Source organism: Pollicipes pollicipes, unplaced genomic scaffold (assembly GCF_011947565.3).
Source record: "Pollicipes pollicipes isolate AB1234 unplaced genomic scaffold, Ppol_2.1 Scaffold_3447;HRSCAF=4054_pilon_pilon_pilon, whole genome shotgun sequence".
In the NCBI taxonomy this organism is placed as follows: Eukaryota; Metazoa; Arthropoda; class Thecostraca; order Pollicipedomorpha; family Pollicipedidae; genus Pollicipes; species Pollicipes pollicipes.
The window spans coordinates 34,932-58,719 of record NW_023596297.1 but is presented as its reverse complement, the minus strand read 5'-3'; the positions used below and the strand labels follow the sequence as shown (position 1 = coordinate 58,719).

Below are 23,788 nucleotides of genomic sequence, written 5' to 3'. Positions count from 1 at the left end.
GGCAGACACGTGCCGGTTGCCCCCAGACGCCACGGCGCGCCTCGAGCGGCGCCTGCCGCCCTGAGACGCGGGGCCGGGCGCGACCCCCTTCTCTCTCTCTCGCGCGCGCGACCAGGCGGCTTTCACAGCCAATGTCGGCCGGCCCGGCCCCCGCCCGCTCTGCCACAGAATACGGGCACAAAGCCAAGCTCCCCATGGAATGCCGCCGGTCACGAAATGCGATGTGCCGTCTTCGTGCTGCCGGTGCGCAGCGCCGCCATCCCGGTGCTCCCACCAGGCGCGGGCGCCGGTCGCCGGCGCGGGGTCCGGCCGCTGCCAGCCCGCTAAGAAACAAGCCGCCGGCCAGGCGCCCACTCCCGCCTGGCTAACACAACGGAAACGCTATCTACAGCCACCACGACACGGCACGGCACGCGGCACGGTGGGGCGGCGCCGAGTCCGGCCGGCCCGGGCGCTAGTCCCATCCCTCCTCCGCCTCCATGGTGGCCGGCTGCTGGTTGTAGCCGGCCGCCGCGCCGCCCATGCTGCCGCCGCCGCCGCCGAACTGCGGGCACACGAGCCAACAGTCAGTCAGGTGCCGGGCGTCACCGACCGGACGCGCCCTGGCCCGAGCCGATCACACCACTGCACCAGACTGGCGAGCGCACATAATTCAACACGGGACAACGCGGCTAGAGAACACCGGCGAAATCCAGGCATGAACGCTGGCGTGCCCCAAACTGACAGTCAGAGCTTCCTCATCAGAACGATACTGCAACGTAGTTTCTGTTGCAGTGTCGGAAATGTGCGTTACCTTATCGTCAACATTGCCAATTCTGGGGCATCAAATGATTTCATGGGAGTAGAATTGAAATTGGGTAGAACTTGGCTTCCGCACACGAGTCGTTTTCTCTCGTCTGATCATCTGGTGACCGCCGTTTCACTTAAGAATTACCCTGGGTGAGGAGTAACTGACAAGCAGAGATAGTGCACAATGTCGCAATGTTGCTCGCCACGAGTACCATGAATGCACCCTGTCGGCGCGTCCCTCCAGCCACCCCGCGCCAGTCACGTCCCCGCCGCACCGGCCAGACTCACCCCGCGCCGGATGTCGCGTGACGCGTACGAGCCGCCGGCAGCGCCGCCGAAGTCGGCGTTTGCCGGCGTCGCGCTGCAGGAAGTCGGGCACCTCCTGCTCGGCGCCGGCCAGAATCTTCACCAGGTCGGCGGCCAGCGCGCTGTCGCGCTCACTGTCGTAGAAGCTGATGGCGCTGCCAGTGTTGCCCACGCGGCCCGTGCGGCCGATCCGGTGCACGTAGTCGTCGAGGCCTTCGGCAGGTCGTAGTTGATCACGCTGGCCACGCCTTTGATGTCTGGGGGAGGGGGCGTCGGTTAGCCAGGGCTGCGCCGCGTCACGCGGCTGCAGTGGAAACAGTATCAGGCATGTCGCAAACAGTCTACTTAACGTAACCAACAAAATAGCAAACTACTACCAACGAATTAAACCCTGGTTAAGTGTTGTGCTAATGTAAACTGGATCAGGTTCACTCTTGGATCGGGGACTTTGCTTACCCCTGCTTACTTTCGTTCCATTCTTTTCTGACATTAACTCCACACGCAGGCACAAAAATTGCTCGGGGGATGGCACAACAGTTCGACTCCTGTTTTATGAAATCTCGACGACGCCCGATCATGACGCGTCACACAACACGCCTGGCCTCCAAACACGCAGCGTTCGCTCTCGGCCACGAGCTCACGAGCCCCGCCGACACGGACGGCCCCAGGGCGGCGGCCACACTCACCGAGGCCGCGCGAGGCCACCGACGTGGCGATCAGCGTCGGTGTCTTGCCGTACTTGAAGTCGGCCAGCGCCTCCTCGCGCTCGCGCTGCAGCCGGTCGCCGTGGATGCTGGTGGTCGGGAAGCCGGCCTGACACAGGTGCGACGCGATGAAGTCGGCCACCCGCTTCGCCTCCACGAACACCTGGCGGGGAGAGGCAGGCGAGGTCAGACGGCGGCACGGTCACGCGGCGGCCGCGGCGTGAGGTGAGGGTCGCGCATGGACCTAGTCCAGGTCGCGCCCGGTGCAGCGGGACGGACGGGGTCTGTTGCGCGCTTCGGCGCGCCGTGCAGCACCAGTGGGGCTACGGCCAGAAGACAAGTCGAGGCTTTTCCCACAGATCAGGCGACAGTTGTAGCGGTCGTGGCCTTAGTGACGAGCCCAGACCATCTAGCACACCAGGGCCGCGATCTGTGAACACTTCCGAATGTTTCCAACGCGTAACAAGCACGCCATTCAGTACGCAACTCCCTGCGGCCGGATATGCTCGTCATTTCCAACCAGTGGTTGCCTGGTGACGGAACGAGCGCGCACCGCCGACTCGCTGCCACAGACCCGAGGTACCCTTCCCTCACGCACTCAACGACGCAGCGTTCCGGCGAAGCCAGACTCCTCACAGATCAGCCGGGGCCACAGCGCCGCGCCGCCGGCCAGACACCCCCGTCCCGGCGCCGCGCGCCGGCGCGTCTCTCACCAGCGTCTTGGCCGGGGCCACAGCGCCGCGTCGCCCGGCCAGACACCCCCGTCCCAGCACCGCGCACCTCTCACCAGTGTCTTGGCCGGAGCCACAGCGCCGCGCCGCCCGGCCAGACACCCCGTCCCGGCGCCGTCGCGCCGGCGCGTCTCTCACCAGCGCTTGGCCGGAGCCACAGCGCCGCGCCGCCCGGCCAGACACCTCCTGCCCACCACCGCGCGCCTCTCACCAGCGTCTTGGCGGAGCCACAGCGCCGCGCCGCCCGGCAGACACCTCCGTCCCAGCACCGCGCACCCTCTCACCAGCGCTTGGCCGGAGCCACAGCGCCGCGCCCGCCCGGCCAGACACCTCCGTCCCAGCACCGCGCACTTCTCACCAGCGCTTGGCCGGAGCCACAGCGCGCGCCGTCCGGCCAGACACCCCCGTCCCGGCACCGCGCACCGGCGCGCCTCTCACCAGCGTCTTGCCGGGGCCACAGCGCCGCGCCGTCCGGCCAGACACCCCCGTCCCGGCACCGCGCACCGGCGCGCCTCTCACCAGCGTCTTGGCCGGGGCCACAGCGCCGCGCCGTCCGGCCAGACACCCCCGTCCCGGCAACCGCGCACCGGCGCGCCTCTCACCAGCGTCTTGGCCGGGGCCACAGCGCCGCGCCGTCCGGCCAGACGCCCCCGTCCGCGGCACCGCGCGCCGGCGCGCCTCTCACCATCGTCTTGGCCGGGGCCACAGCGCCGCGCCGTCCGGCCAGACACCTCCGTCCCGGCAACCGCGCACCGGCGCGCCTCTCACCAGCGTCTGGCCGGGGCCACAGCGCCGCGCCGTCCGGCCAGACAACCCCCGTCCCAGCACCGCGCGCCTCTCACCAGCGTCTTGGGCCGGGGCCCACAGCGCCGCGCCGCCGCCAGACACCGCCGTCTCGGCACCAGGCGCGCCGGCGCGCCTCTCACCAGCGTCTTGGCCGGGGCCACAGCGCGCGCCGCCCGGCCAGACACCGCCGTCCCGGCAAACCGCGCGCCGGCGCACCGCGCGCGCCTCTCACCAGCGTCTTGGCCGGGGCCACAGCGCCGCGCCGTCCGGCCAGACAACCCCCGCCTCGGCACCGGCGCACCGGCGCGCTCTCACCAGCGTCTTGGCGTTGCCGATGTCCCGCAGAATGCTCTCCAGATTGTCGTGACGTGACCTCACCTCGCCTCACCTCACCTAACTAGGATCAGCCGGGGCCACGGCGCCGCGCCGCCGGCCAGACGCCACCCGTCCCGGCGCCGCGCACCGGCGCGCCTCCTCACCAACGCTGGCCGGGGCCACCGGCGCCGTTGCCGCCGGCCGGCAACACCCCCCCCCCCAACCCCCCCCCCACCAATACCCCCCCCCCCCCCCCCCCCCCCCCCCCGTCCAGGCGCCGGCACCGGCGCGCCTCTCACCAACGTCTTGGCCGGGGCCACGGCGCCGTTGCCGCCGGCCAAGACCCCCCCCCCCCCCGTCCATGCGCCGCGCACCGGCGCGCCTCTCACCAACGCTTGGCGTTGCCGATGTTCCCGCAGAATGCATCTCCAGCTGTCGCGCTTCTCGCGGTGCGACAACCTCGAGGAAGGTCTGCGTCACGTCCGTGGACGCGGCGCCCACACGCCCACCATCAGGAACAGGTAGTCGTTCAGGGTAGTTGGCCGCCAGCCGCTGATGGCGTCCGGGAAGGTGGCCGAGAACATGAGCGTGTGCCGCGCCCCCTTGGCCGGCATCGTCGGGTGGTTGATCATGCGATCGATGTCGCCCTGGCGGTGGGGGGGGGGGGGGGGGTCAGTGGCCGGGGCGGAGCGGAGAGGCACCGTCACACTGTGACCAGCCCTTCTGAACACGAGTCGTCCGATGGCTGACGTCAATGATAACGATCATTGATAAGATTTGTAGCCGGTGGAAAACGAGTTTGCGCCAGAAGGGGTGCGATTACCCCAGCCGGTTTGGTTCACGTGCTTACATTACGTGTGGCACAACGTGAACTTCAATGAAAGGTTTTGAAACCGTATGACCATATTTCAGAGTTAATTCAGAACCCAGAGCAATTGGATAAGTATTTTGCTCCCACCACAGTGGAGGTCGGATGGCATTGTCGTTCTCTACCCCAACCTTCACCAGCAGTGCGAGCACTATCACGCAAACACCTTGCACAACAGACAGCCTCACCATTGCTCGTGGCCACCTCATCAAGAGCTGGAGTCCTCTCAAACGTTGCCGGGAGCAGCAGCAGCACTCCGCACAGCGGGGTGGAAGCCGACGCCGGCCTGCGTGGCTGTGACCGACGGAGCGCAGCTCCACCGGGCCCGGGCCGCCGCTCACCTGGAAGCCCATGTCCAGCATCCTGTCGGCCTCGTCCAGGACGAAGAACTTGCACTGTGTGAACGCCACCATTGCCCTTCTCCACGAAGTCGAGCAGCCGGCCGGGCGTCGCCACCAGGATGTGGCAGCCTTTCTGCGGACGCACGGCGCACGCGGGTCAGCATCAGCGTTCGGCATCGGCAGCATGGACTCATCGCGTTGCTGTTATACGCAGTTTACTTGAACAGCTGCTCCAGTCACCAGCATTCCATTGGATGATTGGTACACTGTAGCTCTGCAATGCATTTGTTGTTAATTGACATCTTAGGGTGCGCCCACCAACAATGGCCATCTTGCGACCAGCTCTACAATGCATTTACCAGGCGATTACCCCGTGCACGTGGGCGCCCCAAACCAGCGACCTGCCGAGACAACCTTTGCCCGCACATCCCACGGCGACCTTGACAGCGACCCTGACGGCGATCCGACGGCGAGTGGTGCCGGACCTGCAGCATGTTGGACTGGTGCTGGACCGACGTGCCGCCGTACGCCACCACGGCCCTGATGACGGACGTGTTGGAGAACTTGCGCGCCTCGTTGTAGATCTGCATTGCCAGCTCGCGCGTGGGCGACACCACCACACAGGAGGGCTCCTGGCACGGCGAGTACGAGGCGGCCGGCACGTTCTGCTCCAGCAGCGTGTGGATGACGGGCAGCAGGAACGCGCCTGTCGGTCAGCCGCGGGGAGCGCGGCTCAGTCGGGCGGCCCCGGGGCCGAGAGCAGCCGAGCCGCCCAGGCCGGCGACGCCACCCCACACCACACACCGCCGGGGAGGGGGAGGGGGGGGGGGGGGAGGGGCGGACCGCGCCCGGGCGAGCCCACACGCCGCGCACAGCCTGCTTTGGACAATGCTTATGCCAGCAAACCTGCAGCGGAGTTTTAACGACTAGTCAGGTCCCAGCCATCTCCAGAAAGACGAGTCTGACCCGCGCAGCGCGGCCGGACACCCCGCGTGAAACAGTCCGCATCCAGGCGCCGCCGCACTCGCGCGGCCCGCCGCCACCGCCCACACCCGGCGCGGCCCCCGACCCCGCCCGGCCGCGGGCGTACCGTCTTGCCGGAGCCTGTCTGGGCGCACGCCATCAGGTCCCGGCTGCGCATCACGATCGGGATGGCGTAGCGCTGGACGGGCGTGGGCGTGGGCGTATCCCGAGCGGCGCACGTTGTCCAGCAGGATCGGCCCGCAGTCCCGACTCCTCGAACGACGAGATCGGCTCGCAGATGTCGTTGCCGGTGACGCGGCACGGAATGTGCTGGTATTTGGAGAAGTTGATGCCGGACGAGATGCCGCCCGAGTAGAGGGAGTCCTCGCCCCGACTCGGTCGGCACGTAAATCTCGCGCGGCTTACCATCCTCGCCGGTGGTTGTCCGGGTTTTGGCCGGCCTGCGGGGCGGGGGAGGGCAGAAGGGGGTCAGGTGGGGATCACGCGGTAACATGACAAGCGACGGAGCGATACGGGTCGAGCCAGGATTAACAGAGACTGAGGGAACAAACGACTGTATGACTGTGATTCATAACCCCTCATCGCACGAAATGCGATCCGTGAAATCCTGAATCATCAAAATTCGAAACTTAAGTGCAACTCACGCGAAGTTAACTCCACATTATTCGAAACAAACACAATTTGAGAGTCACACAGTTACGCAAGGCCTCAATATGGCAAGCCTCGCCAGTACTCACGTTTGGACACTCCCGGGACTGGTGGCCCTCCTGGCCACAGTTGAAGCAGGCGCGGCTCCCACCGCCGCCGCCGCCCTCACCACCTCCGCTGGGGCACTCCCGGGACATGTGTCCCTCTTCACCGCACTTGTAACACGCCCGGCTGCCACCGCCGCCCGCCTCCGAAGCCGCCTCCGCCACCTCCACTGGGACATTCCCGGGACAAATGTCCCTCTTCGCCGCACTTGTAACACGTCCGGCCGCCGCCGCCGAATCCGCCGCCGCCGCCACTGGGACATTCCCGGGACATGTGTCCCTCTTCACCACACTTATAACAAGCCCGGCTGCCGCCGCCACCGCCGAAGCCGCCGCCGCCGCCGCCACCGCCACTGGGACATTCCCGGGACATGTGTCCCTCTTCACCACACTTGTAACAAGCCCGGCCGCGGCCGCGGCCGCCGCCGCCGCCGCCGCCACCACCTCCGCTAGGGCACTCACGGGACATATGCCCCTCCTCACCGCACTGAAAAATGCATGGATACATTCAAAAGACCAGTCAACACCATGAGCGCAGGCGCACATCATGCGTCGTGCGCTGACACGTTACAAAGATGTTGCATACTGAGCGCTCCAGGGCATCCCAGCAACTGTCAGCGAAGCGTCCGCAACAGCGCGTCGAGTTCTGGGATTCCACCGGGCCACGTCTTAAACACCTCAGTTCGGCAATGAGGTCACAGAGTAGGTCACGTACACATACCTTTGCGACTCGAGGCTAACTGTATAAACACGAGTTTGGCAACCAACAGGTTATCCGTTCACTGGTAGGATATCTGGGGCAATTAGAAAGGTTGTCCAAATCAGACCCATCTCTTATATTTCAGCCCATGCTCCTACGGCAGAAGAAACATAGTAGAACACTGTGGTTTCGTCGTAACTATTATTGTGATCACGCACCAGCACCTATTTATGGGCAAATTTGGGCCTTCTAAAATACTTCAAATGCATAGCAAACTTTGTGAGCATGAGGCGCCGCCGCCGCAGCGGCCCGTCTCACCTTAAAGCAGCCCCTGCCGGCGCCGGCGCCTCCACCACGACCGCGGCCGCCTCGGAAGCCGCCGCCGCGCGGGGCCTGCCCTCCGAACGCGGAGCCTGCGGGAGGCGCGGCCCGGTCAGCGGCACCACACGCCGCTGTCCACAGCAAGCGGCACGAGTGGCGGCTGCCGCAGGGGCCGCCCGGCGCCGCGCACTTGGAGAACGCAGGTAGTTGCGCCACCGACAGCCGACGGCGAAACAGAGTACGAACAATCGCGGTTGTTGTACCCAAGGACTGGGGCAAAACAGAATACGAACAATCGCGGTTGTTATACCCAAGTGCTGGAGCTAATGAACTGGATACAGGGATGGGAGACGCTAACATCAACTTTTTACAGGCGTACGAATCTTCAGCAGCTTCAAATATCTGCCAGACAGATCAGGTCATTCAGATCAGCCAGATGACGGATTCGCACAGGCATATCATACACTTTTTATGTAGTCTTTTTCAACAAAGCGTGCCATTACCGGCAGTAACAAAAATAAGGCCACCGAACACGCCCGATACTGGCCTGCGGATGAGGAGCGCGGCAGGGTGAAATCACAGTCCCAAAGCACGCCGGTAGTGAACATGATTCGCAAATATGTTTTTTTAATGATGACAATGGGATGATGACAGTCTTTTCGAATTGCTGACACACCCAGCACGTGCTTACGGAAACGAATGGTGGGGAAAATCCCCAGCATACCATGCCCATGCCTACCATACCATGCCCCAAAGAATGTTAGGAAAATGCCCAAAGCCTTATTTCAAATTTACATCGCATTTCCTCAGCATAGAATAAACGCCGGATTCCGAGCGGAAAAAGGGGATCATTCGCGATTCGGCAAAAAGCCCACCTATCACACAGTCAATTAAATTATAATTATGGCACTACAGCCAAGACCGCATGTTACAATGATTTCAATGCCGTACGATACTAAACAAGCATGATTACTTCACAACCATGGACACCAACATATTGATTCACACACTATAACCGTGTTTTGATCAACAACCTTCCTACTCTAACATAATTGTTTAATATTTTATTAGTTGGTTAGCAAAAAATAGTACCTATTATGGCCCATTTCACTAAGGCCCGTGGTTATACTACATACTCTTCTCAACATCCCAGCACGGCTTTCTGTGGAAGTGGATTTGTAACATTAGAAAGCTGTTCTGACAGCTCATGGACATCTGGAATGGCAAATTCGACGTGACGGCCTGAGCGGACTGTACAACAAAAAACTGCCTGCAACGTCGGATTCCATGTGCAGGGTTTTCTTCAGCTTAAAAATGACTCGCCCAATCCCAAAATCAAAATGGGGAACGTCCCCCAGTTATGAGAATGCGTGTGGGCTAGACGGCATGCAAAGAAAGGCGATTCCAAACGTAACCATTCCAGTCCACTCGTTCTCCGCAGCAAGGTCCTCGTGAACGACACCACCTTTCAGTAACCCGTATGGTGTCAGGTTTGAATATTCCAAACGTCCGGAAGCTCCACGCTACGGAACACACTTCAGTTGTCACGAAGGGTTCGTACAGCCCTCAAAAAGACCACCCACACCACGGCGTCAACCACACCCACCTCGCAATGACGAATACCAGACCATGCCCGCCGCGCGCGCGTCCCCACAAAGACCGACGTTCAGTCAGCCCTTAGATCACCCGAAACTCATTCCACCCGATCCCATATCAGTGACCGCGATAGGGAGCAGAGGACCGGCTCCTCACATCCGATTGGTCTCCACGGACTCCCGATAGGGGCTGATCAACAGGTGGCTGGTGGTGTCAGCCGATGAGCTGGGTTTTGGCCCCAGTGCAATCCATTTTGCTGTACTCTTGACCTCATCCAATGGACATCGCCTTACTTTTTCGTTTATTTCTGACTGCTGTGAAGCCTAATCGGGCTTTGGATCACCGCCATCACATCAGTTGACCTGGCACCGATCGCTGCCGTAGAGGCAAGGCGGGAGCTTCGCGTTTGTTCTTCCGTTGCGGAGTTTTGTTCTTGAATTTCGAAAACATTCTAGACAGTGCAGCCAACCAATGTGCGGAACCAGTGAATACGACAACCTTTGTGGAGGTGAGTGTCCAAAACTGGGGTGTTTCTTGGTGTTTTTAGCCCCAAGACATTTTTTCTCCATAAAGATACACTGGAAAGAATGTAAAAAATTGTTCTCTGTGAGCCACGTAAGATGGAGGCAAGCTGTCCCCGCAACTTCGACAGCATCGCGCGCCACACTCACGACTGAACGAGTGATGCTGCTTGCGGGTTGCAGCCGAATCTCTACCATATCACACACAATCTTTCCTTGCAATGCATTCAGTGCCCATGTCTGTTGCTGCTGCTCACCAGCACGTGTTTAACTCAACTACCCTCCAACAGCGACACCGACGCGCTCATACACTGGGCCCGAGCCCGCACTCAAAGCAGCAACTGTGTCTCTCGACGGGCCAGGGAGAAGAGCAGAAAACATCTCGTACACGGCACAATTCAACGTTTCTGGATTGTACGTATAAATAACTGTAACACAACAAAATGTATACGGAAGTATATGATGTCGCACTTGCATGTACCTCTAAATGTAGTGAATCAATTATCCATTGATGAAAAAAATTATTTTAAATCTTTTTGAATAGAAGTTCTATTACAGTTGCATTTGAAACTGTCAAAAATGGATATTGTACAGAACGTATAATGGTGACGTCGAACACCATCCCAAACACTCGCTTGGGCACGCAGAAAGCCACGGCTCCGTGAGTCTCCGGCTCTTGGGGAGGATTTAGCTTTGGAGAAGACATATTCTCCATTACGAAATCCGAGTTGAAGACGTACTGAAAATGCATAAAAGGGTCATTAAACAAAAGCATGGATTTTTTCCTATCGATCTACAGAGCGTCGCCACAGAATCCTGACCTGAGTATAAGGCTAAAGCAGGGTTTCTTGTTCTCCGTTGAGCATAACCTTTACTGGTGTAGTTATATTATTTACGTTTTTAGATCTACCTTTTATTTTAGCCGGGTTTTGCCAACGCACATTTTTTCTCGAAATCAATAAGGTCCTAAAAGCAAAATCAAAACCGATAAATAACTTGCAGCGGTTCTGTCGTTGAAGACTGCTTTTGCGTGCCCGCCATTCATGTAGCCTACCGACCTTGTTTTGGAGGACCCGCGCGCGGAGCGGTCATAGCGTGACTGGTTGGTAGTGTAGATAAAGGCAATATATAAATTTAGCTCAGTGTCATGCACTAAGAAAAGTATTGTATCAGACTCAACACCGGTGAGCAGATGTAGTGATGCTAACCTTGTGCGGCTGGACTGGGCTGTGAGGAGGAGATGATTCCTCCGCCCCTGCTGTGTTGGCCTCCGAGCCCCAATCACGCAGCAGCCTGACGTCTCAGGTGGTGTAGGTTTGTGCCTAACTTTGTGGATCGGGTGAACAGAGAAATATTTTATCCCAAACAAATGGTGCAAACTATGTTCTCCCTTATTTGGACCAAGTTCTCTCTCAAAGTTGGGGAGAGGCTAGCATTCTATCCAACTAAATACGGAACTACACACTTGTTCCCAAATTAAGTACATCTAGGTCAGTACAAGTCAAGGGGGTACCACAGTGTCCCAGAATTTTTTCTCCAGGTAAGGGAGATTATACCTTGGCTAGAATGTAGCTGCAATAACTACCATGCCCCAGATGCTCCTATTTATAATGTGGCTTGCATGACACTTCTATCATAAACTTGACAGTATGTGCTCCGGGGAACGGTGTATCAGGTGCACAACATTTCAAGCATCTGCTTCTGCAGCCTTTATTGGGATTGACACCTTTACAATAAAATCATCAACAACTTTCCATCAGCTCCATAGCTTTAAAAATAAAGCAGGTGTGAGCATATAATTTGGAAGAAAGCACTTCCTTAGGAAGCTAGAAAATTTAACAATTGCAAGCAGCCAATCTGTAATTGTCTTTGGCAATCACTGGGACCAGCTAGTGCATGGTGCTTACTGTCATCTGCTGCTAAAGAATGTCCTTTAGTGCCGGCTGTGAATGCAGTGCAAATTCACTTGCGTACTTTTGTTCTCACTACAAGACATGATTTCAATATACTGTTCTCTCCCCCAAGAGCCAAAACGAAATTTCAGATAATGGTGGAGGTACCGACATATCACGCAGTACCGACATATCACAAGCCACCATTGAACGCGACATCAGTAAGCCAAACAACAGCAATCATCCGAGAGCGGTGTCTTGGCACCCGCACCCGACACCTCACCGTACCGTGACGCGTCCACATGCACAAGGCCTCGGCACTGGCAGCCCTGGTGGCGGGACTATCCTGCGCTTCCCCGCCCGGTACCAAGGCTGGCGGGGTCTCTGTGGCGTGACGCCAGCTGGGCACGTGGAAAGGGCGACCTTCGGCCAATCGGGCCGGCACAGACAACGGCGGCGGCAAGGCGCTGACGCAACGCGAGCTGGCCGCCCGGCGTCACTTTGGTCACATGCTCTCGTTTATGTTGCGCCGGGCAGGCGCCTTCAAAGTGCGACTGCCTCGGGTGGTACAAGCACCGGGTGATTGGTCGAGTCCGCCTGGACGATCATAGGTATTAATGTAAATGCACTTTTTCTTTCGTCGCAGCTGGGAATCGGTCACGAGTTATACCGAAAAAGATTTAGTTGTAGCCTGATTTAACGATTGCCGATAACTTTTCCTGAAGAAATAATGAAAAGACTGTTGCTGAATTGCTGCGCCATGAAGTTATGGCGGTACATAAACATGCATATCATTTATGGAGCCATTAGCAATGAATGATTCTGTGCCGTTTCAAGTTATGACGTCTTTTCCTCACATTCCATCCAGTTCATGAAACGGTTAAAACAAATTTGTTTCGTTGAAGTAAAATGAGACCAGTCATCACATTATAGGCAAGCCAACAAGCGCAATGTGCATTTTAACGTTCTCTCGTAAAACCTGCTCCAGTGGTGCATAATTGTAGCGGTAACTATGTATCCAGACTTTTGACAGACTAAACAACAATTTATTGCTGCTATTCATTTCATCAATCTGGCAACCACCCTCCTTTTCTAGCATTTCCGCCTGTCCCTTTGTTAGACCACGAACCCTCTTTTGGAGGTCTCAAACTTCGCCCCTGTGGTCCGCGTGTCAATGCCGTTCGGTCCCTCGGTTGGTCCGTGGCCGCCTCTTTTGGCCCCGGGGGTTACGTTTAGTACGTTCGGGCGCTTCGTGCGCGACAAGAAGTCTATTTCAGGGCGGCCTGGCGATACCGGCACGTGGTGAACTGATTGCACTTCCCGTGGTGGGTGGTGACTCACGGGCTTCAATTGTAGGTCCGTGGGTCAATAAAGCCCCGTTTGGGAAGGCTGATGCTAAAAAACATGGGGTGAGGGGGTGTGGATACTTCAGGTTACATTTATAGCATTACGCAACTTATGAGAATTATTACGCAACTGTTATGTTAAATGTTACACCATAAATGTTACGCTATGCATTATCGATTATCGAGTGGGCGACTATTGATATCGAAAAAGAAATAAGTAAACGCAAATCAAACCACACACCCATACTATTGATAACATTTGTCGATATTCCAACTATAGTTTGAGCGCTCAAAGTATTCGATTTGCCACAAACGCACGCAGGGCTGTTTAAGACATGATACGTGATAACACTATCTCGCTCTGTGTTACCTCTCTCCCTGACATGACAGGGATGAAAAGAAATTAAAAAACGAAAGAAACCCGGGCATGAGCTTTTTTCAGCAGCGTTGCGCGAAAGAATGACACACTCCTGAACTTGGAAGGGAATTATGGAACTTCCACTGAGGAGAAACTGACCTTGAAAGCTAGTAAACAAAAAAGAAGCCAAGTTAGCTGAGGCTTTGGAAATCAGGACGCGTTTTGTAATTTGGCTCGCTGAGCCTCCCCCTCCTGCCTACCCCAATCACCGCCCCAAGGCGACGTTCCGTGTGTGCTCCCGCATACCAGCGACGAGCTCACACATGAAAGAAGATTGGATGCTAGAAGGACATGTTAAAACATGTCAAAAAGAAGCCAAAATAATCCATCGCTAAGCTCCAACAAAGTAACAACCGACACACTGATGGAGTAATCGTTCTATCGTCCTTGCCTGATGTGCTAGAACATATATTGGCTTGTTCGCATGAGTACAATGTGTAGACTAGCACTCCAGCCGAGGTGGTCCGTCCAAAAAATTACTCGATTCACGATACCAATGCTTCGTGTGAATCCTTCCCTAAATGTACCCGATACAAGGCTATATGCTCAGAGCTGCACGAAACGAAGGCGGCTATGCTGACAGGTTATAATGACACATACAGAGGAGCACATCAGAAGTGAAGACCCGGCTCACTTACCATTCGATGAGCCCCAGCCATCGTCGGCTTTCGGAGCCTCCCAGCCGTTGTCAGCCTTGCTGGGCGCGCCCCAGCCGTTGCCGGCCTTGCTGGGCGCGTCCCAGCCGTCGCCGCCGCCACCACCCACGCTGAGGGAGGCCATGCCGCCGCTCAGGTCGGACGCGCCGCCGAAGCCGCGCCCGCGGCCGAAGGTGGTGCCGCCGCCGCCGCCGAACCCGCCGCCGCCCGAGTGCAGCGGCTGCCGGCGCAGCACAGGTCAGCGGAGCGTGGAGCGTGGGGTGGGGGCCGGGTCGGCCCGTACGGACGAGGCGGCGACACGGCGAAACAATGTGGATACGACATGGGGAAAAGGCCAAGTTCTGGCCGCAGAGCCGAATCTCAAGTCACAACAATGGCATGAAGCGAAAGTCCATGTCCAAACAGGTGGCTTCAGACCATGGGAACTGCAAGCTAGCCAGTGGTTTTGTATTTTCAACACGCGCGGCCGAACCCGAAACCAGGAGCTTCGAACTTTGTACACACAAAGCCGCTGAAGCCTGGGACCTTGTACTTAGGAAATGTGAAGCCAAGGCCAAATCACATCAATGCAAAATCAAAAGGCTGTAGCTAAAGCTGAATCCTAAAAGTGCTACGCAAAAGCCAAGCTAAGCCAGCAATCAATCATGAAGTTGTGCATGTCACCTATTTGAGGTTGGCAAACAGAGGCTGGGATCAAACAAAGAGTAGGGCATGCAAAACATGTGAGAGCCTATGTCACTCCATTACTTCAACAATCCTACAAAGTACAATTTTGGGGATACTTTGGCTAGTCACCTACAGCATAAATTATTCAAAAGTCGTCCCTTCTGTCAGCTTTAAGTATTCCTTTCATGCAGACCAATCTCCTTGAAGTCCATGCAAGATGCTGGTGGAGTTCCCCTGAGATCTCAGAAAATATGGAATTATTGCTAAACAGCAAGTAATTTAAAACATCAACCAATCATTATTGCATAATTATAGCAAGGCCCTGAAATCCATTAATTCCATGATTCCATACTGCAGCATTCTCCATGCATACCATCCCACATATGGATGGCTGTGTTTGAACAATATGGCAAACTGCTAGTTGGGGTATTTGCTGACATGAAAAACACTATTATGCAGACCCAAATCAAACACAGGATAGGTTCAAAGTTTCATATAACAGCATCTTAATCTATTGATACAGCTGTGCCAAAAAGAGCAGATGCTCCAATATGCATCTTCCACACTCAGCCACTTTAAAAAATTAGCAAGCACCAATGGAGGATTCCTGACAGGTGCCACAGCTGTACACTGCCTCCTGTGGTGAGTGCTGTGTTGCTTGTGACCATCCCACATAATGACTAGAGGGAGCTCACATGGGTATAGACAGAAGCTAGCAGGGTACACAATGCAGATTGGACACATGTTAACCTCAGGGTGCACTCCTTATGGTTTGGTGGCAAGGGCTTGAAGGCTGGCCTCCTGCTAGGAATGTTAACCAGATGGGCACTGGCAGGCCCAAATAAGAGGGCACTGCCATGTGAGGTAATGAAACCTATTTCATCCAGGGGTGGATATGAATGCAGCTAACAATATTCCATTTCACATCATTCATTATCTTCTGCCATAAATCCTTTCCCCAACAAATGTGTTCACTTTCACTCCAATTAACACTTCTGTCAAATGTATGCCCTTAATTTTTTTCCAATCAGACTCACCTATGTCAACTTTTAATGCTAACAACCTTTCCAGTTCAATCCTTATCCATGTCTGCCCTTAGTCCTAAGTGGCATTTAGCAAACCTTAGCCAGTCAACTTTTAATTATTTTCACTTTTTCCCCTCAAAGGTTTTATTTTTCTTTCTTTCTGGTTTGTCTTTAACTTACTCAACTTTTTGTCCAGCTTTTCAAAATCAACTATTGACTTCTTTCATGAAGTTTGAAAAGCAGGTTACCCCATTTACCTATTGCTATTTTTCTCTTGAAATTCTCCATTTTTGTACTTGTTTCAGAACCCCAAAATAACTTTACTTTGCACTGCATTTTCCAGCAGACACATGGCTTATGCACACAACAAGTGACTCACTTTAGTGTAAACAAAGGTTTAGCATTATTTTTCACCAGTACCCTAAGGTGGCTTTTTCAGCAGCTTACCTTTGATGGTGGTGCATCCCAATCATCATCCATGTTTGGTAGTTTCTGTAAAAACACAAAGACCTGTAGGTCACAATGCACCACACTATAGAAACACATGCAGCTAACACATGAAAAAACACATGAAACAATGTATATTATGCTTTGTGCTCTACTAATGGGTACATCACCACAAGCTAAAATAATAAAATACCACTTTTTGGTAAATTATCTTATGCTGAGTTAACATCACAGTCAAACATCTCTTACAGCTATCATACATAAATCTGCAACTTTAGCTCAAACAACATCCTTCTGTCATCTGTGTGATTTATTACACAATCCCTTTCATGACAATGACAATGATAATTTAGACTTCGGGGCACACCAGTTACATTGGTTATGTGGCACCCATAATCTCTTTGATGAGGTTTGGCACCCATATAATGTGTTAAGGATTAAAAGCATAAACCTGGCACATCATACCTGTTTTTCAGTCAAGTGCATAAAGCTATGTCATAAAACCATAACAAATTTAAACACGTTTCATTTGATTGCATTTTCTCTTTATGCAAGTACTCATTATAGTTAAGAAAAAAGCAATTTGAGGCACATCTTTAGAAATGGTAATGCCACTGCAGCAGCAGCAGTCCAATGGTTTACCAAAAATTAAAGGGTATTAATAGCCATGCAATCCCTTTACTGATTAAGTCATTTATTCTTTTGGGGAATAATCAAACCTTGTTTTTGCAATGACCTTTGGCAATCTTTAATCACATCACATTAAGGTGCCTACATCACATTTAGTTACCAACTACTTCACCACTTAAAATCCATTCATGCCTGAGGCCATTCTGGTTGCAGCAAAACCCAGCATTCATAATCTTTACAAACAACAATTCACTTGACCATGCAAACTTTCAAGAGCTTTTAAACTGATCTGCATAAAAATGGCAGAGAAGATATTGTTCATGTCATGCCATTTGAAGCTATACTTATTCTTGAAATGATGCCCACCTGCACCTATTTTTGAACATAGAGCACACAAACAATAGAAGCATTGCCAAGTTTTTACCCTCAGAATTTCAACACAGGTGATTCATCCAGAGCACTAAGTAAGTTAACAGTGACCTTGCCAATACATGTGCCAAAACGATGACCCAATTGCCTCAAGTGCCAGAACTGTCTACAAAATTGATTCAATGTCACGTGTTGCAAACACATTCCCAGGAGCAAGCGATGGAAACAGTGATGGGATCAACGGTTAAAATGTCAATTAGAATGACTTAGAAGTGACAGCAGCATGCCAAAATCAGTAGCAGACCAAACTGATTTACGCCCATTGCTGGTGCGCCAGATCCACGCCGACTTTGTCCGGCGCCGCGGATGCTCACAATCCGATCCGCGAACGGATCCTTTGAGCTTTTAATGATGCTGACACGTCCCTTTACTAACCGACGATTCTAACTCTAATCAGAACGGCTTTCAAATAACAAACGGGCAGGCAGGCAGACTTAATCTGTAAGTCTCGGCGGTTTTGTGCTTGCATCAGAACGCCGGGAGGTCGCTTTTGAGTTAGCATGTAGAACGAACCTGGACTAACCCGAATGGTTGACGGAAGATACAAAGAAGACTTAAGAGGTTATGTAGTTGAAACAAAGAGAGATCCAAGACAAAACACGGCGGCGGCCCGATCCGACGACCACGCCGACACCGACTCCCGCCAAACCTCCAGAACCGGAAGTGACCTTGAGGGAAGTAGAGCAGATGCTAATCGGAAACATTTCCAGCTGTGCGGTAGAATTATAACGCTTTGGCTTAACACATGCCAGATTTTAATTTTATCCTTTGCCATCCATGAGTTCTCCATAAACTGAAAGAAAAAAGGAATCCAATTAAACTTTTCGTTCCTTGATAAGACCTCTCTAGAGAAGAACACTACTAAGTTAATGTCATGGTAAGTTTATGCGCGAACTTCTACGTTGAATTGGGGAGGTCGCCAGGTCCTTAAAATGACAGTCATTCTAAGTGTTGGCGCATTCACAAAAGATGCAAGTTCTGGGGGACACTCATGACTATTTGGGGCCGTTCCGTGCATAGTAGCGGGGGTGTGGATCTTGGGAGCTGCCGTGGGACCCTGGGCAGATAAATGCCCTCTTGCTCTGCGGTGACTGATTCGCTGATTGTCCCTCTCCCGGTTGCAAAGACGGGTCGGCGTCGGGATTGCGGCGGGCACGTCCTGGGCGCAGACTGCGGTGTCGGGTTAATGAGACGACTGAGAATGGTCTTTTCCGGTGGAGGTGGTCACGACACAGGACCGTTTCACGTGCAGTGGAGTTGACTTGTGGCGATGTGGCTACGGTGGGATGTCTCTTTCATTGGGGCTTTACGACGCACCCAGCTGCTGAGGCTACATGGCGTCGCCCGCCTTTCACTCTGGCAGGAAGGGCGGGCACCGCGGAGAATCGAACCCCGTACCTCTGGTTTCCCAGACGCGCAGTGGTTAACGCGGACGCATTAGCCTCTTCACCACCGGCACCATTACGGTGAGACGAGCGCTGGCTGGCGCCGTCTGCTCAGCCGCGGGTGAGGCGCAATTGCTGCCAGTGCCACGATGAATGATGAACATCACTAGCGAGCCCGGATGGACTGGATCAGGCTAATGACGCTTCAGCGGCAGTAGTTATCACAAGCCTCGCGGTGAGCGGCTGGGCTCCATCGTGGCAGCACGTAGCCGGAGCGAGCGTAGATAGCCAGATCGGCGAAAGGCGCATTTCCGAATTGGTGTGATAGATGGGCTACACCGCTACCACCAATGTAACTTTTGGTGTTCCGAAGTCGCGCCTCCGGCTCGCTGGTGCACATAGTACGTCCAAAGTCACTTCTGTACTTGATACCCGTCACGGGTACTCGCCACAGTACGCTCCGCCGGCGCGTCCGTTCTCACGCCGGCGGCTCTTAGAATCTTCCCTTTGCTACCGCCTCCACATCTGGCCCCCGCGGCCGCGTCCCTCGCACGGGGCGTCTGGGGCAGGAGGAGGAGAACGCGAGCGCCTCTAAGCGGCGCTCGCCAAACTACGCAAACATTCACTGGCTAGCACATACGTGTTCTCTGACACCACACTGCCCCCTTATCTTTTCGAGAACTGTGAGAGCCAGAGTAACAAACCTACCAGGATAGATGGATGCTGCAGGGGGGCACGTTCCGTGAAAACATCATGACCTTAGGCTAATGTCATCAGGGTCAAAAAGGTCGAACACGTCCAATTTTGAGTGTTTTACTCGGCTTGTCTCGTCATTCTTGTGAGTCGCTGCGACTTCGTTTAAGTGCTCCAAGATTGGACTACTTTTCTGACGGCGGTATACGACACAGTATAGATGTAGCAGTGAATGACTTCACCCCGCTCCAGAGTGGTGCGGTCGGTCGGTCGATTGGCTGACCGGCCGGGCGGACGGCCGATCGGACGCAGTGGGCTTTCTGTGAAAACGACAATCATGAATACTAGGAGCGCATCAGCGCCTATTTTCACGCTCTGGTGCTGGCTACGTTATTACCTTCTCGTCGGTCAGTGACTTCACTTTTTCCGGTCGATTTTTTTCTTTGCCTTGAGCGACGCGCTAGGGCTTTATTTGCAGGTAAACGAAAAATGTACAGATATTCCTGTTCAATCTAGACATATGCACCAAAAATAGGAAGGGGGGGATTCTGCTCCTCCCTCCACTGGACGTGTGAATACATCCCAAAGATTTGGTGCCGAAGTAATATACCCTGGGGCTATATTTGCGCATTCCCCGTCGAGAAAGAATGCCGATGACGCCGACGCACTAGCGCAGGCGGATGCATGCCGGAATGGTCACGGTTCTTCGAGATGGGCACAGCCCGCTGCTGAAGCGCTCTGGTGACCTTGGCGACCATCGATTTGTAATGTCCTTGTTAGAACATGGCTGCTTGGGTTACGTCAAAGGCCACCCAAAGCCGAACACAACCAGCTGGCAGGCAAAACACTTTACGGACAACTCGACTCAGAGCTTCGGGTCTTTCGCATTGGGTCTTCATCAAAATCTTCCCCAACCAATGCGCAATGGTCAACAACACCTACCCTTTTCAGAACAAGTCCGAGTGGGTCAGGTGAAAGGTCAACAAGAGCTATCGAGAAAGTCCAAATTAAGTTGCACACAACACTAAGCCCCGAGCCTATAGAACCGATCACTTCGAAACCTTAACCATTTGGTATAACATGGTCTCCAGTGTAACCTCTCCAGGGCATGGTGACATGGGGTCAGGTCGAAGGTCACTAGTAATGCCCGAAACCGTATCGATTTGCTCGATCGGCACAGATCTTGTGGCGATCAGCCCCATAGACTCGGGTCAGGGAGTTGTCTGCGGCCAATTTTCGCAGCTTCCGGTGTCGATCATTCGCGTGATCCCAGACCATCATGCCATACAAGGGTAAGTTATGGACCATGATGCATCGATCGTTGAACTTTTGTGGCGATAAGCGCCACAGGCCGCTTATCCGCGGCACATCCGGTTGCCGATAATCTTATTCTTGTTTCTGATGTTTTGGGGGCAAAATTTGACCCAACCCCAGGTCGAAGTTCATGATTCAGTCATCATGATCTGGAAAGGACAGATCGCCAACTGTTTGTAGCGTGGGATGGTAAGGTTTTCGCAACGATCGCTCCATAGCCTCGGAGCACTGGGCTGTCAACAAGCTTTGTCATTGGCCTAGTCTCAGCCAAACAACCGTATCCGAGACACCAGCTTTGAGTCATAACAAATGCCAAGCAACCGAAATATACCGCTGTAGCGTATATCTGAATAGAGTTGCTCGACGAAAGCACCGTGATAACCACATTACGGGACGAGATCACAGCGCTGTGCTGGACGAAACATCAAACCACGGTTCTTTAAACTGCTCCGGCCGGCGGCCTTCAATCCTTTGTGGTTTATTTTCCCGACTTGCTAACTGTCCTGTCCAGGCGAATATTTCGCGGGTGGACGCTGTCCGCCCACTGCGTGTTTGGCGAACGTTGGCATCGTGCGTCCGCCAGTTGAGGAGAGGCACACGTGAGTCGAGGACCGTGCCACTTCCGGGCAAGGGACGGGACCACCCAACAAAAGCATCGGCCTCAGGCGATGGGCGCCCCGGCGGCAGCCGAACTCGCAGCTGTGATCACGTCGAACGTCAGATGCTGAATCTGCTTTGTTGAACACATATAGCAGTCGTGGCATTTGTATTATCTAAGAAGACAACTGAAAAAGTCAACAATGATGATGATGATTCAGGCTTCACGGCGCGCCGGCTTCCCTGGCCATATGATGTCCATAAAGCCAACGTTTATACATGAACAAACATAGCGTTGGCATCACCACAGCCACAACGGTTCAGTGCGACTCAACCTTCCGAACAAGGCTCGATAACAAATACTATCGTTATCGGCCAAGCGCATGCTCATCTATGCACTTACGCCTTCGGGATTTCTGCCGCCACGGTTTCCAGCCGCGTACAGCCAGCGGCGCACCCCGTGTGACGAAGGCACAAACACTACTTCACAAGACAGACGACATAACCGCCTGTTTATACTGTAGTCCTCGGTATCCACACGCACCAGCCCGCCACGCCAGGTCGCTACCGGTCGCGGTGGTGCCGGTGGCGATGGCGATGCCTCTCGCCGTCCGCCCCGCCGCTCCCCGCTGCGGCGTCGGTGGCGACGCGGCTCGGGTTCGACGCCGCAGTCCGGCGAGGCGTCGCGCTCCGAGCGCCGCCGGTCCGGCCGACGGTCGGGACCGCGCTGGGCCCGGCTGGCCGCGGCGGCATCCCGACTCGGCCGGCGGTCTCGGTCCCGGCGGTCCGGGTCCCGACGTTCCGGGTCCTGACGGTCCGGGTCCCGGCGGTCCGGGTCCCGGCGGTCCGGGTCCCGACGTTCCGGGTCCTCACAGTCCGGGTCCCGGCGATCAGGGTCCCTACGGTCCGGGTCCCGGCGGTCCGGGTCCGAGCGGTCAGGGTCCCGACGGTCTCGGTCCCGACGGTCTGGGCCCTGACGTTCCGGGTCCTGACGGTCCGGGTCCCGGCGGTCCGGGTCCCAGCGGTCCGGGTCGTCCCGGCCGGACCGGCGCGGTACGGCCGAATCATCGTGGTCCAACCGACGGGACGCGCCGGAGCCGTCCCGGTCGGACCGGTGCGACGCTGCGCCTCCGTCCCGGTCAGGATGTCGGGACCCCGCCGCCCCCTCCCAGCCCCGGACGGCCGGGGGGTTGAGGACGAAGGGTCGCGCCACGCCGCCGAAGCGCAGCTGACCTGACTCCTTCCTGCCGCCGAGACCGCCACCTGCGAGCATAAAGACACGACGCTTATAGTGGCCCGGTTGACAAGATGCGCATGAGTTCCTTCAAGACAGATAACAGCTCATCCTCACCTCCCACTAAGTGGGTTCTTCGACTGACAAAGACGGGAGAGAATGTGCGGCCCAGAGTGGCGGCAGCCCCCCTCCCCCACCCCACCCACACACGCAACTCACCAAGCCGGCGCGGTCGCCAGCCGGGCAGGCCGCGGCTGAACTCGGGCTCAACCACCACGTCGGCCCCCGGCGATACAAAGGCGGCGGCAGGCGGCGCGCGCGGCGGCCGCGTCCCGCCGCCGGTTGAACACGACGAACGCGTAGCCTCGGGGCGCGCCCGTCACCAGGTCCCGGAGCAGGCGGATCTCACGCAGTTCGCCGAACCGGCCGAACGCCTGCGGGCGGCGGCCGGGGTGCTGAGGCGGGGGACGACCAGGGAGAGGGGGGGGGGGGGGAGGCACGACGCGGGCTTTTGTGGCGCGTCTAAAGGCAGCTGCAGCGCCGACCCGCCGTGACTCCGCGTCGACACGCGGTGCTGGTGTGCCGATACCATCGGAATGGGGACTAAAGAGCATGTGGGGCATGACACGAATCAAATTGCACGTTTAGACGCCAGGTCTTCTAACCAGTGGATAGTGTGACCCGTTCCGGACTGAACTACACGTGCGCATGGCGCGTGAAGGCACACTGGCAAACAGGCGTAAAATTTGACACGCTTTCTAATGTGCCCCTCCAGACTCACCGAAAAAGTCTCATCGTCAGCCGTGCTGTGGGGCTCACGAAGGGGATCAGAAGATTGCTCGCGATGATAACATGGCACGACCACAACCGGAAGAACATTCGGGGTCCAATGAACACTCTGGAGACGGGAAATCAACTTTGTACACGACTCATCTTAAATGGTGCGACATGCGCTGTTTTTTACAACAAACTACAATCGCATGTTTCCAGGCGCACACACCTGCAGTGGTTTCAACCCACCTTCTCTATATCAGCCTCCTCAGTTTCACGAGAAAGCCTTGCCACAAACAATGTCCTTTCTTCAGATCCCTTTACATCCCTTGGCTTCTGATAGGTGGCAGCTAGGGCCCGACTGGCAGCTTTGTCATAGGGCAAAACACCAGATCTGTCCTTGTAGCCAGCTTCGATCGGACAGTAATAATCAGTAAAAAAACGTCCTGGTGGTGGCTTCCTGTGGTCCATGTCTGAAAGCAGATCATGGAAACAGCTTTTAAGGAACTGATTGACATTTATACAGGTTTGGAACTAAGACAGCCATTTTCAGGGTCATTCACTCCAGTTG

The 23,788-nt window shown here is 55.4% G+C and overlaps 1 protein-coding gene, 1 long non-coding RNA gene and 1 pseudogene across 2 annotated transcripts; all 3 read right to left on the bottom strand.

The window, feature by feature from the left end:
• Positions 1 to 616: 616 nt before the first annotated feature.
• Positions 617 to 14,176, bottom strand: LOC119091440 (putative ATP-dependent RNA helicase vasa-like; annotated as a pseudogene).
• A 28-nt stretch (positions 14,177 to 14,204) lies between these two features.
• On the bottom strand, positions 14,205 to 17,854 carry LOC119092725 (uncharacterized). The gene is made up of 3 exons (XR_005093531.1): positions 17,737 to 17,854; positions 16,165 to 16,209; positions 14,205 to 14,246 (listed from the first exon to the last, which is right to left on the bottom strand). It is a non-coding gene; the product is annotated as an uncharacterized LOC119092725 (long non-coding RNA).
• A 3,757-nt stretch (positions 17,855 to 21,611) lies between these two features.
• On the bottom strand, positions 21,612 to 23,788 carry LOC119091439 (U11/U12 small nuclear ribonucleoprotein 35 kDa protein). Its single transcript, XM_037214234.1, has 4 exons — positions 23,467 to 23,788; positions 22,742 to 22,880; positions 22,011 to 22,475; positions 21,612 to 21,628 (listed from the first exon to the last, which is right to left on the bottom strand). Exons 1-4 carry the CDS (start codon positions 23,686 to 23,688, stop codon positions 21,612 to 21,614), a joined length of 843 nt encoding a protein of 280 aa, XP_037070129.1. The 5' UTR covers positions 23,689 to 23,788.

Excerpts from the sequence above, each read along its gene's own strand:
- LOC119091439 (XM_037214234.1), bottom strand. The coding sequence starts at position 23,688 with ATGGACCACAGGAAGCCACCACCAGGACGTTTTTTTACTGATTATTAC. Across the intron at positions 22,881-23,466 it reads AGGAGGCTGATATAGAGAAG|GCGTTCGGCCGGTTCGGCGA; the intron begins GTGGGTTGAAAC and ends CGCCGCCCGCAG. Across the intron at positions 22,476-22,741 it reads CGCCGCCTGCCGCCGCCTTT|GTGGCGGTCTCGGCGGCAGG; the intron begins GTATCGCCGGGG and ends TTATGCTCGCAG.